We start from the raw sequence: 13444 nt of genomic DNA, 5'->3' as shown, positions 1-13444 counted from the left end.
CCCTTTCGAAAATTCGAATACAGAATCCGGACGTTGGAATTGATGTTGTTGCATTTTAGGGTTTAGTGGCACCAACTTTGGGCTCATCTTGCATTGAAAGGCGCGTTTTCTTTGGTGGGTATGGTATAAATAAAATACAACACGGTGTATTCCGCATCGCCCTCGGTCTCGGCCCTCCCGCGAGTCGGATCGCCCGACGGCCGGTCGGGCCGATACCTCGGGCGATACGGAATACCCCGTGTTGTATTCTATATATACATTTTGGTCAAGTTCTCAATAATTTAAGTTCAATTAAGTATTGCATTACAAGAAAGTATTGCATTACAAGTATCATATGAAAATTAAGTATTACATTACAATAAAGTATCATATTACAACCAAGTATTGTATTTCAGTCATACCTGCACTGGTAAAAGTGGGGGCTTGCTTGGCTGTGTTACAGAGTATCCCATTGGCTGTGGCCTGCTGACGTAGGGTGGTACAAAGGTCCTGATTGGCTGTGGCCTGGTGAGGTAGGATGTAACGGCGGGTATGATTGGCTGAGGCCTGGTGAGGTAGGAAGGTCTGCTCCCGAAGGATTTGGGACTTGGGTGGAACCTCTGTACGTAGGGACCTGTCGGCTTTCTGTTGAACCTCTGGTGGGTCTGAGCTGGACGTCTCTGTACATTATACTGTAGGCAAGGAAAGGGTTAGAAGTACGGGTAGTAAAAAACTCATTCCCATTCTGAAGTTTATTTCTCTGCTTCCAATTTACTTACTTGTGTAAGAGTGAGATATAGACTTAAAATTGTAAACTGGTTTCATTAGAAATTACTGTATCTATGTAAAGTTACCATGCATAATTGTGGACTTACCAAATAACATGGCTGCCAGAAAATCAGTGGAAGGTACTGTTGCTTTTGAAATAAATAAATAATATTTGTTTTACTTATTTCATCATAAAATGGCTGGGTAGCCTATTCAGCTAGTAGAAGCTGCTTTCCGATGGGGCCCAGCATACATTTACACATGACTAGATCTACACACGAATAAATTTAGTCGAAATAAATAAAAGGTGGACAACAGTCAAATAAAATCTGATGGGTCAAAACAAAAGCAAGTTCATAACTTAAAGTCATTAATTACGTTCCAATGTCAAAACTACCAAGTCAGGAACTGGAGGTCAGAGGTAACCAAGTTTCAAGTTTAACATTGTGAATTTGTTTACAATTTGATTTGAAGCATGGTGAAAATCAGAGCTGATCGACCAATTCTATCCTCTAGATTATGATTATCTCTTTCTACCAACCCCAATTTTTTTCAGGAATGAAACAGGAAACAACATTTTTTCGTAGGCTTAGAGGCAAGCATATCCAACTCCGACTAAGCCACTGAGTGAGTGAGACGTACCTTGAACCCTTTACTTGGTTTTCTCCTCTTGTTGGATTTCTCCCCAGCCTTGAGTCTCTGTATGTGCAGGGTGCTGGCATCGGCTACTGCATGGTAAACCACCTCTCCATCTCTGTTTCTGTACAACAGTAGACCGAATGAATGAATGAGTGAGTGAGTGAGTGAGTGAGTGAGTGAGTGAGTGAGTGAGTGAGTGAGTGAGTGAGTGAGTGAGTGAGTGAGTGAGTGAGTGCGCAAACAATTGCATGAATGAATGAACAAGCAATTTTTGGTCAATGAAAATATGTGAGATTATAGAATGGAATGGAATGGAATGGAATAGAATAGAATAGAATAGAATAGAATAGAATAGAATAGAATAGAATAGAATAGAATAGAATAGAATAGAATAGAATAGAATAGAATAGAATAGCTTTATTGCAGAGGGTTGAAATTGCAAACATTTTGCAGGGAGCCTGTAGTTTTACAAATGACATACGGAGTTCAACTTTTCCTCAGGCTGAAGCCTTGCTTACCTTGCTATTCTGGCGACATCAGGAATACTCTGCATGTAAGCGTCCAGTGAGCTGAAGCCCAGCTGCTTGTAGGGGAGATACTCTCCCGTAATCCCACGGTACTCTCCTGGTATGGTCAGAGAAAAAAATGAAATCAGATGTAAATACATGCATGTTTTCAACTTTTCCACCTCCAAAGAATGGACAGTGACAAATGGCCTAGGAAGATCCTCACACTGCATGTGGAAGGCCAAAATCCTTGTGGTCGACAAAAGAAGAAATGGTAGGGAGGACTTCCACCACTTGAACCTACATAATGTCAACCCACAGGACAGAGGCAAGTGGCAGGCTGCCATCAAGCAATAGGCTGCCTCAGTTTTTCTGTGCAAGCAAGTCTAACCCTCTAGATAGTGAGTGAGTGAGTGAGTGTTTCCTCACACCGCCACAAAGCTTTTTATCAGTGCCAAACTTTTCCCTAAATTTCCATTTAAATTGACAGAGCTGACAGTGTTAAGTGTCATGTCAAAGGTGCAAGACGTGTTCAGAAATGTTGAAGTTTACATTTTACCACATATCAAAGTGAGACTAAAGCATGACGTGACTTGCAGATTATTTTTCTCTGTCGACATGACACAGGAATGGCGAGAATTTTGTCCGCATTGTGCTGCATTGTGTAAAAGTTGAAAACTTTAAATAGTAGCCTTCAAAAACCTGTTCAGTGAGTTGTTTTCAAAGATGTTATCAAATGAAGGCCACACAAATTACTTGCCACTTACAATAGTCTGAATACTGTAGACCTTGATACATTTGAGAATCGAACAGTTTCAAATTTTAGGTTTTGGCAGGATTTCACAAAAAACATTTCCCTTCCTTGAACAGGAACCATGATTATTATCGTCATGTTTTCATTTTTTTCCACCCAAAAAATTTTAATTTTTACAGTTCCACATGATTTATTTGGTTCAAAATCTAAGAGAATTTACAGTACTGTGTTCAACCAGTTCTAACAAAGAAACAAATGATCTTATTCAAGATGGTGGAACACTGAACATTTGAGCGAATGTAGCTGCTTAAAAGGTATGATTCCCATCCCAAATATTTTTTCCTTCCAGTTAAAATTAATGTAACGAAGGTAGCCATCAAATTTACACAACCAAGTTGGAATGGGTGGAAGGCTTCAGGGTTACTAAAGATATTAGTGTAGGATCGGGCAGAGGAGGTGAAAATCAGGACAAAATAGGTGGTTTCTGCAGTGAGCCTTGAATTGCCTGAGTGTGGAAGAGTCTGTAACGTGTCTGGGTAAACTGTTCAAAAGCTGTGATGTGTAGGGAACGAAACTGTTACAGAAATGAAAACATTTTTACTAGAAGATTCTTTCAACACTGACAAGTTTTGAAGGGTGAAGATACTGACCTCCAAATTTCCGATGGCTATCAGTCCATCTTGTCACTGTTGAAAGAATCTGCTAGAAACTGTATCTATATGTGACAAATGAATCTCTTCAACAAAAACATTTTCGTCCTTACCTTGCACTCTGCTGGCCAGTACCCCCTCCTTGGAGCTCTGGAGCACAGCTCGCAGCATGGCCACCACATTTTTGGCCCTTTTCTCGTCCATACTGGCCTGGGTAGCCGCCGGCTACCAACAGTGACCTGGGGTAAAACAGAGCAAAACAGAAGTTCAGGCATACATTTAGTGCTTCTTATTGTGGGTTTGGTTTTCATTTGATGCCCACGATCATGATAATGATCATTCTGGCATACTCATTTTCACCTGAGTGAAGTGAGGAAAGTTAAGTGCCTTCTTTCCCAAGAGCACAAGGTTGGTGACTTGATTTGGCAGGATTCGAACCCGGGACCTCTTGGTTCTGACTCGAAAAAGTCAAATGCTCTTGCGTTATGCCAAACCTCCCCACATCTGATACCTGTATCAGCTCATCTTGCTATCTTCTCCTTCTTCTTCTTCAATACTCTCCAACCACCCCTGGTGGGGTATCACTGAGAGGGGGGGGGGTGCGACGGACTATGGCTGCGCGGCCAGAAGCCCGGCCTTGAAGGCCTCTACTGTCTGGGCTTTTACTAGCTGGCCCGGCAACTTGTTCCACTCATTTATCGTTCTTGAAAAAAAGAAAATCTAAAACAGTCTGTTTTGGCAGGTATTGCTTGAAATTTATATTCATGACTTCCTCTGGTACGCCTATGGGCAGGTTTGAGGTATTGTTCCATTTGAATATTAATATGTCCATGAACAATTTCATATAAAGATATCAAGCGAGCGGTTCTCCTTCTGTCAACAAGTAACGGCCACTGGAGGCGCTTTAGCATGTCAGAAACACTGCTGGTGTAGTCATAATCACTAACGGCCATTCGCGCCGCCCTTCGTTGGACTCGCTCCAACGCCTGGGAACCACCGATGGTGTGGGGATCCCATACAGTCGCACAGTACTCCAGGTGTGGGCGTACAAGTGTTCTGTAGCATGTTGATTTGACACGAGGACAGTGCGAAAGGTTACGGCGGATGACTGCCAGTATCCTATTAGCTCTACCAGTGACATAATTTATATGTGTGTCCCATTTCATATCCTGTGATAGTTGGACTCCAAGATATGGATGGGTTTTAACACTAGTGAGATTTTCAGAACATAATCGGTATTGTGTAATAATCGGGTTACACTTAGGAGTGATATGAAGTGTGTGGCACTTTGAGGGGTTAAAGGACATTTGCCATGTGTCCTGCCACCGGGTCAGTGCATCGAGATCTTTTTGTAGATCAAGAGCATCTGAGGGTTTTTCAATAACCCGGTACAACAGGCAGTCATCGGCAAACAAACGCACACTAGAGGTCACAACACTCGGAAGATCATTAATATAAAGGAGAAACAAAAGCGGACCCAAAACAGTGCCTTGCGGTACTCCAGACACTACCTTGGTGGGCTTAGAGGCCACACCATCAAGGACAACTGATTTATGATCAATGCAATAATTTGAAAACCATTAGACAAGAGAATAGATGGAAAGAAAATCTTGCAGGCATAACATGACATGCATGCCAGATCTATCAAATAGGAGGCCAAGCTTTTCACATATTCCCATCATTTACATAGATCTTTGGCCACAGTTTTTATTCTTTATTTTTGCAGCCATGGTACAGACATGAAAGTTATGACAACTTTCAGATCCAAGGAATTCCACACTACAAGTACAGCATGTAAAATTTCTGTGATTAAGATCACATCATCATGCTAATCTGATCTCACATGTGTGTGAAGATTATGCACAAGGCTTCCCACTGAGAGCATTGTGTTTACTGAGGGACAGCTCATTGTTGTGCAAATCATGATGACAAAAAAAGCTTCAAAACATTATGTTTTAAATAAAGTGGGTTCCATGATCACAAAAACAAAACTCAAGCCAACAAAGGGATAGCTTGATCTATGATCTCGTAGAAACAATGAAAGAAAATACAACGATCGCCCCCAAAAATAGCCAAAATCTTTTTGGTTTCTTCACTTTTGGCCATGACCCCATAACCTCAATTTGTCAAAGCTGAGTAGAGTAGAGTAGAGTAGAGTAGAGTAGAGTAGAGTAGAGTTGATTCATGCCGGGTAGGAGTCCTGCTCCAATTTGGGCCGCTCTTCAGTTTACTGACATCTCTGGACGTAGTGGGTGGTCCAAAGCTCTATAATTGTAGACGACCGGGTGTGTTTCCATATACTCGTCAAACCTCTTCTTGAAACTGTTTACACTAGGCGCCATAACTACCTCCCCAGGAAGCTCATTCCACCAGCTTGCCGTTCTATTTGTAAAGAAGTGTAGGCGCATATTTGTTTTTGCCTGCGTCCTCTTTATTTTCAGGTGATGACCTCTAGTTCTCTTCTCTGTTGTTATTGGTAGTAGACATGCTGTATTGTACATCCCGTGTGTGTATTTATAAACGTTGATCATGTCACCCCTCAATCTCCTGTAGACCAGGGTAGGTAGTTTTAGTTTCTTGAGCCTCTCTGTGTATGAAAGATCCTGCAGGCCTGGTACTCTCTTTGTCGCTCGCTTCTGTACTTTTTCTAGTTCTGTAGCGAGTTTCCAGGTATGTGGGGACCAAATGGGGGCTCCGTACTCTAAGTGAGGACGGATAATGGTCTTGTAAAGAATGAGAAACATTTCTAAGTCCATGTGTACAAATGTTCTCCATGTTAGCCCCATTATTTGGTTTGCCTTTTTTACAATAGTTGTTATATGATTGGCAAAGCCCAAGTCTCTGTCTACTAGGATTCCCAGGTCTTTCTCTTCTGAGGAAACCTTCAGGGATATAGGTAAGGGGTTGTTGTTTTCGGACATGTTATAAGTGAAGTTCGGGTGGCCACTACCAACCCTCAGGACCGTACATTTATCAGGGTGGAATTTGAGCTGCCACTTGTCGGCCCATTTTTGTAGACTAGACAAGTCTTGTTGTAGAGCTTCACAGTTTCGTACTTGTGGTACTGGTCTAAACAACTTTGTGTCGTCCGCAAACAATTTCAGAGAACAGTTTACCACTTCTGGCATGTCATTCACGTAGATAGTAAACAAGACCGGACCTAAAACACTGCCCTGTGGGACTCCGCTGTAGACCTCTCCCCAAGCTGGAATTGGAATGAACTAAAACAGGCACAACAACATTTTTTTTTCTTCGAAAATACTGCTTGCTTTCTAGTTTTTATGATCAAAAGAATTAAAAACACAGTGCCAAAAGCTGAAACTAAATTTAGGAAATGCTACTGCAACCTTGTAACTAGTTTTGGGATGATTTCGGCATAATTCTTACGATCAACAACGGTTTGTCCCTGTCCTTGCTTTCCTCAAAATTCCATAACACAAAACAGATGCAAAACACATGATTTTACGAAACACGAGAATATTTGTCTCATTTTTACCAACTAACAACAGATTGAGATCATATTTTATTAAAACATAACGATTTTATAAACCTACCGGGGCGAAAGATGGAGAAAAATTCCTGTGTTTTCCACAGTCTGGTCTTACGAGAGTTGTCACTGAGTTGAGAGAAGTTCGTCTGTCGCGTCTTCAGACAAAACGACAAGGTCAAACCCGATGTCTTCAAGGTCACTGGTTCCTTGCACAGTCCTTGGTTGCTAACGGTAACAATAACTGACGAAAACTGACAAGAAAACCGGGAATTTTAGCGGAATTTCGGAGCTGTCAGACGATAATCTCTTGAGGACAGCTTCTTTCACACATGGCGCGAAACGACTGCGCAACGCTTCTGCGCAGACTCAAGCTTTTAATTTTCAAGCAGATGCAAGGTTTTTTATTTAGTCAATCGTGTTTTTTTTATTAAATGCATTTTGTTTGTTTGGTTGTTATCATTGTTTGTCATCTGATTTATCGTCTATTTTGTATAATTTGGAGAGAACATTAAAAGCAAAAAAGACGAACAAAATAAAGCAAAAACAAAAAACGCGTGTGATTCAAGACTTACCCTACATCTGCTTGGATATTACCCGTCATGCCCTGCGAGTATTTTCATTTATTTTCAAAATGGCGGCGGGAAGGAAAAATTTGAAGTCTACACAGAAAGTTGGTTTTCTCAGTTCTAAGGGCGTTTGTCAGTGCTGTGCGATTATTCCGGCCGTTATACTAGCAGGTGAAGTTTCTTTAGACACAGTGTTTTTAGTTGAAGTGCGTTTCGGAAGGCAAAATTCTGCCGAATTTGTGTGCAGTGCACCGCATATGGCCATATACTAGTATCATATGGGGGAGGGGGGTGTTGTTTACTTATAATATCAGTGATATGTCTGTAGTTAGAAATTATGGTGCAAGATGTCTGGTGGCTCGTTGTAAAACAACTAGCTGCCACCAAATTCCTTCCTTCCGTCCTTCCTTCCCTCTTCCATCTGTTTCTTCCCTCCCTCCCTCTCCCTCACCCTCTCTCCCTCACCCTCTTATGCAGTTGAGTATGTTGTCCTTGTTTAACATCTTATACCCTGGATTGAATTTCTCTAGGAATTTAACTCTTGGTAACTTTTTTTTTCAAGATCTAACGATATGTTATTTTAAAACAATGTACCCCTGTGTTGCCCCCTTTTTTACAGCGATCTTCGGAGTCACAAGAATCGCAGCGTTGGCATCACCAGACAGAGTTCCAACCCAACACACCCTCCTCTCCATTCTCACACTAGACCTCGGAAACTTACTACCGGATGGAAGAGAACTCTGGGACTCACTCCGCCACCAAGCAACGAAAAAATTACAGTCTCTCTCGGAGAACGAAAACGTCCAGATTTGTGTGTTTGGTTACGTGTCGGCGGTGTTCTTACTTCTGACCATGAGTTTGGTTAAGAAGCTGCAGGTTTGGGTCACCAGAAGGAAGCCCAAGAGGGGCAGACCGAAAAAGAACCCAGAGGTACATATATTAACAGAAACTTGTTTCCCTTTCTGGTTGTGACACAATGCGTGATTTACTGTCAGTTGGGTTTGGATTAGAATGATTTTTAGAATGTGCAAAACGACACTTAGTACAGTAACTACAGCACTACAAATATACAATAGTACTAGTACTACTGTAATGAAAAGAATGATAATACAGTAATAATAATAATAATGATGATGTCCTTGGCTGTAAATTAGCAATAGATTAACTCTAAACTACCAAATCAGACCAAAATAGTGTATGTCTGTACAGAATGACAATAATGACATATTATGGTGAAATCATATCCTGATTTGACACAAAGTACTGTCATATGACAAGTGGAATAGTATCTTCGGTAAGTTGAACTTGAACTGGATTAAGACCATTTCCCCTTCTCTCTTCCCAGGTTGAATGTTCAGATGTTCGTAGCTGGTACAGAGTTGGAGCGGTGACCCTCCTGGTGCTGTCTGTGTGCAGTCTGGTGTGGGAGTGGGTCAGGATGTACCAGATAGAAGTGGCTAAGAAAGCAGCCACTGTGCACGTGGTGAGTATAGCGTAACAGTGCTGGAACTGTGGAAGTGCTGGAGATATCCTATGTTATGTCCTATGCATCTTGGGACAGTATCAAAAGTCTGAGCTACAGTACCAGATATGTGCGTATAGTGCCATACATGAGTTAAGGTGCAGTAAGTTATCGTAAGATAACTTACTATAACTTAACTCACTAAGTGTATCAGAGCTGGAAATATATAACAAACTCCTTAAATTATCTGTGCCCATTTTGAAAGTTGTAGTTAACAGAAACAAGCATATACTCATTCACTCGCTATCCGGTTTAGTGTCTGTTGTCTTCCGAAGGCTAGACATGCTTGTACACGCATACTTTTCTGTACCCAGTCCACAGTTTTCTTACTGTTAGACTGTGTTGTTATTTTCCTCCAGGGTTTCCCACCAGAGTGCAGCACAGACACTGTCGGTGCCTGGACGTCCATCAAGTCCTGTTGTTGTTTGTTTATTTGTTTATTTGTTGTTGTTTATCTCCAGGGTTTCCCAGCAGAGTGCAGCACAGACACTATCGGCGCCTGGACGTCCATCAAGTCTTGTTGTTGTTGTTTGTTTACTTGTTGTTTGTTTATTTGTTGTTGTTTATCTCCAGGGTTTCCCACCAGAGTGCAGCACAGACACTATCGGTGCCTGGACGTCCATCAAGTCCTGTTGTTTATTTGTTTATTTGTTGTTGTTTATCTGCAGGGTTTCCCCACCAGAGTGCAGCACAGACACTATCGGTACCTGGACGTCCATCAAGTCCTGTTGTTTATTTGTTTATTTGTTGTTGTTTATCTGCAGGGTTTCCCCACCAGAGTGCAGCACAGACACTATCGGTACCTGGACGTCCATAAAATCCTACCTGCGCTGGCACCTGTCCTGGTCACATGACCCGTGCGAGCAATACCATCAGGCGTTGCTGGTCAACCCCTTCTGGGAGGTCAACCCTCTCATGGTAGGTTATATGACGACCTTTTTCAAAGCTGGAGAAAGATGGCAGATGACTTCTGAAAACTCCTAGTCATACATATTCAATGTATTTACAGTAACAGTATAGTCAAATCTCGTAGGTTTCTGTCCTTACATTTCTGTAAATTCATTATCATTTCTGGTGCCTTATTTAAGCCTGGATGCCATCCAAGTCAGTTTACAGAGGATGCATTTCTTCTGTCCTAATATTGAAATAAAACCCCTGCCTACCAACAAGGAGGTTCCTTCCTACCATCCATAAATGGAAACACAACATATAATTTTGCTTGGCTTTACAATAAATTTCGCCAACAACCACTAGTGTTTCAATGATCAACATTGTCACTTTCTTCAGTCATCAATTTATTTAGCCCCCAGTCAAGAATTCAATGAGCTTGTCAGAACTGATGACAGTAAATATGTTCCAGGTGCTAACAGCTGCTCACATGTTCCAGGTGCTGACAGCTACAGTGACCAGGTGCGTTGTCCGGCCGGTGGAGCTGCTCAGCGCTGGTGCCGGAACCAGTCTCCGCCTGCTCTTCAGCGAGATCCCGTCACCATGGCAACCTGTCATCATGGCGACGATCGTCATAGCAACCGTCCTGACCCTCACCATGGCCTGCAGATACAGGATCCGATTTCCTCTCTTCTTTTCACTCGAGCCTTCGTCGAGCAAAACTGACCCCACACATTCTAATGCTCTACCTCCTACTAGTACAACTTCTACAAATGCTATAGAGGATAGGAAAGATGGGACTGTAGTTAAAACACACAAAAATAGCCGGGAGGTAAAAGATGAACGTTACAATCGTCAACTGAAGTTGTTGAGCAAGTTTTCTACACTGAGTAAGAAAAGTGCAGATGGGGAGAAAAGTTCCTTTGCACACTTACAGGCTTCACCCAGTAGAAATGGTGGATATAGTCATGACGGTGTGAAGTCTTTAGCTGCTACAATGTGACCCCAAGTTGCTGTTTTTAAGAATTATTTTGCTATAATTTAAGGTGTTATTATGTTTATTGGTAAAGTACTGTCAGTGTTAGCTGACACTACATGTTTTTTTGTAATTTGAATTTTTGCCCTTTAGTAGATGTTTTACTATAACGTTTCTCACACTACTCAGTCCCAAGTTAGCTTTGTAACAGTCTACCTATTGGTTAACAGAATACTTTAAGTGTAAGCAGTCCTTTTATTAGATGTTGTACCATAACATTTCGTCCCTCAGTCTAGATGTACATGATGTAGCTTAATTTTGTAACTGTCTGATGATAATCATGCCTCAATGTAACTTCATTTGTAGTTTTAACATTATTGTAATAAGCTATGCAACTGGTTGTGGAATACATGTAGCTTTAGTACTGTGTGTATAGACTGTTTCAACATGTCATGTCCTTAATATTGTGCTATTTTGTTATTCAAAAGTATTTTTGAACACATTTTTGTAACAAACAGCAATAACATGTAATGTCCACAAAATGGTTTTCCTTTAAATTTTCCCACATTCCATTTCAAGGGAAAAATTTCAGAATGATGAATAAATGTCAATATTTGTATATAATGATGAGGAAGTTGTATCCATAATCTTTTTTTGAGGATATTACTCTTATGTTACAACACAATAAAAATCTCTTTTTTTTTCTGTCAAAAAATGGGGAACAGGAAAAATAAAATGTCTGCTCCTATCGTAACTGTTTTGTTTTCTTGAACTTCCTTCATATTTTGCTTTTAAGGGTGTGTTTCCCCATTCACGTTTTATGTAGAAACGTTTTACCTCCTAACTAGAGTAGAAACATGTTTGGTTCATTATGAACTATTAGTGATCATGAGGGCAATCAAAAATGTCAAATTTCACCCCTTGATGGTAAACGCCCTCTGGTGGGATATACAGAATCTGCAAGGCAGACAACCACGGCATGGAGAGGGTGATATTCGTGACCGATCGTACGGCTGCCATTAGGCCATGTTGATTTGATTATATGGATGACATCCTCCGGGAGCCCCAAAACTGATGCGCGCGTGCGAATAAAAAAAAAGTTTTGCAAAAAAAGTTCTTTTCATTATGAAATCTACGTGGTCATGAGGGTTGAGCAAATGGCACAGAATATGGTTTGGCGAATAATCTAGTCTTCAAGTTCATTTCTTTACAATTTCGTCTTTTTTTCGTTTGATTTTGGCATTCTACGAAATTGGTATAGTTTTTATTAATTTTTTTTGTAACTTATGGTATATTTTTGCTCATTTTGCAACTGTTTTGTACGATTTACAGTATGGTTGAAAACTTTTTTTTTTGCAAACGGCCGAAAATTTATGCGCGCGCGGATGTCATCCATATAATCAAATCAACATGGCCTTATTAATGTTGACAATATCACGTTTTTGGTGGCAGAATTGTAACTGTACGTCAAGATTAGATACTAGTAATAACTTGGTTAATAGATAATAAATTTGGGACGTCATCCATAATATTGACTTGCCATAGCCTTATGTCAACTCCGTTAGGTTTCGGTGGGCGGAGCCAAAAGGAGGAACTTCTTTCGTGTAGCTGTCTTTGAACTGCAACAGCCATTATAATCCTGTATTGATTGGTAGCTTAGGTGTTGTATCTCTGGTAGCTAGACAACGGGCTCGCTCACCTCCATCAGGGGGTCAACACATCGACGTGTCTAGCTTCTCTTGCTATCTGTGATTAATTGGTTTATAAATCATTTCATTTTTGTTCAATGGCCAGGAGAAAAGATACGGCTAATTAAACTTACTGAAGCGTGGGCGTGAAGAATTCCTGTCAATCACCATGATTGACTGCAACACGGTACCGATCAGCGTGCATGACGTCACAGGTAGAAGCACATCTTGGTCATGGATATCCAGGAGTGTCGCCGATCGCCGACAAGGCTGGATAGAGCATGTTCTGGATACACCAGGGACTTTATGTTGACCGCCTGTATCCATTGGCCGCATTACCAACTGGAAGTTAGCAGCCCTTTCGGCAGCCCATTCGAGCAGCCCATTCGAGCAGCCGATTCAAGCTTATAGGAAAGCTAGCATCCGATTCGAGTTTATACATTCGTTTCTCTTTTTTTTATTTAGTACATTTGAACGGATTTTGACCAAGACTACGTACTAAACATGTCAAATTCAACGGGACGGATTTAATAAATTAGTCGGAGCGGACTGTTTTACTGCAAGACGTCAGATTTTAAACTTCCCGCCATTTCCATATACACAGAGAAAAGGCCATTTTATGAGCTAAACTAAATGAGGCCCGTTCATTTGAAAGACGGATTATGATAGCCAACGACCAAGTCTATGTAATGAAAGTATCACATTTTACGGGCCGGATTTGATTAACGCGCAACAGCGATACTTATGGGAGGGGGGGTACAAGGCGTATGGATCATGGCGATCAAATGGCCCATGAAGACTGAGTTGTGCGGCCTTAAATGGATGGCATCCCTTGGAACCCCAAAACTCATGCGAGCGTGCGAATAAAAAAAGGTTGGCAAAAAAAAAAAGTTGATTTCAACATGAAATCTACGTGGTCATAAAGGTCTTTTTCGTTTGATTTTAGCATTTTACGACATGAAATCTACGTGGTCATAAAGGTCTTTTTCGTTTGATTTTAGCATTTTACGACATTGGT

At 41.1% G+C, this 13444-nt stretch overlaps 1 protein-coding gene across 1 annotated transcript; it reads left to right on the top strand.

Moving 5' to 3' along the window:
- The first annotated feature begins 7392 nt into the window (after positions 1 to 7392).
- LOC109473177 (chloride channel CLIC-like protein 1) lies at positions 7393 to 11457 on the top strand. Its single transcript, XM_019773060.1, has 6 exons — positions 7393 to 7523; positions 7972 to 8282; positions 8698 to 8835; positions 9543 to 9557; positions 9655 to 9792; positions 10262 to 11457. Exons 1-6 carry the CDS (start codon positions 7418 to 7420, stop codon positions 10763 to 10765), a joined length of 1212 nt encoding a protein of 403 aa, XP_019628619.1. The 5' UTR covers positions 7393 to 7417; the 3' UTR covers positions 10766 to 11457.
- Positions 11458 to 13444: the final 1987 nt, after the last annotated feature.

This window comes from Branchiostoma belcheri, unplaced genomic scaffold, assembly GCF_001625305.1.
Source record: "Branchiostoma belcheri isolate BF01 breed outbred unplaced genomic scaffold, Haploidv18h27 scaffold290, whole genome shotgun sequence".
NCBI classification, from domain to species: Eukaryota; Metazoa; Chordata; class Leptocardii; order Amphioxiformes; family Branchiostomatidae; genus Branchiostoma; species Branchiostoma belcheri.
Note: the sequence above shows the minus strand (reverse complement) of the source record. Positions and strands in the feature narration are given on the sequence as shown.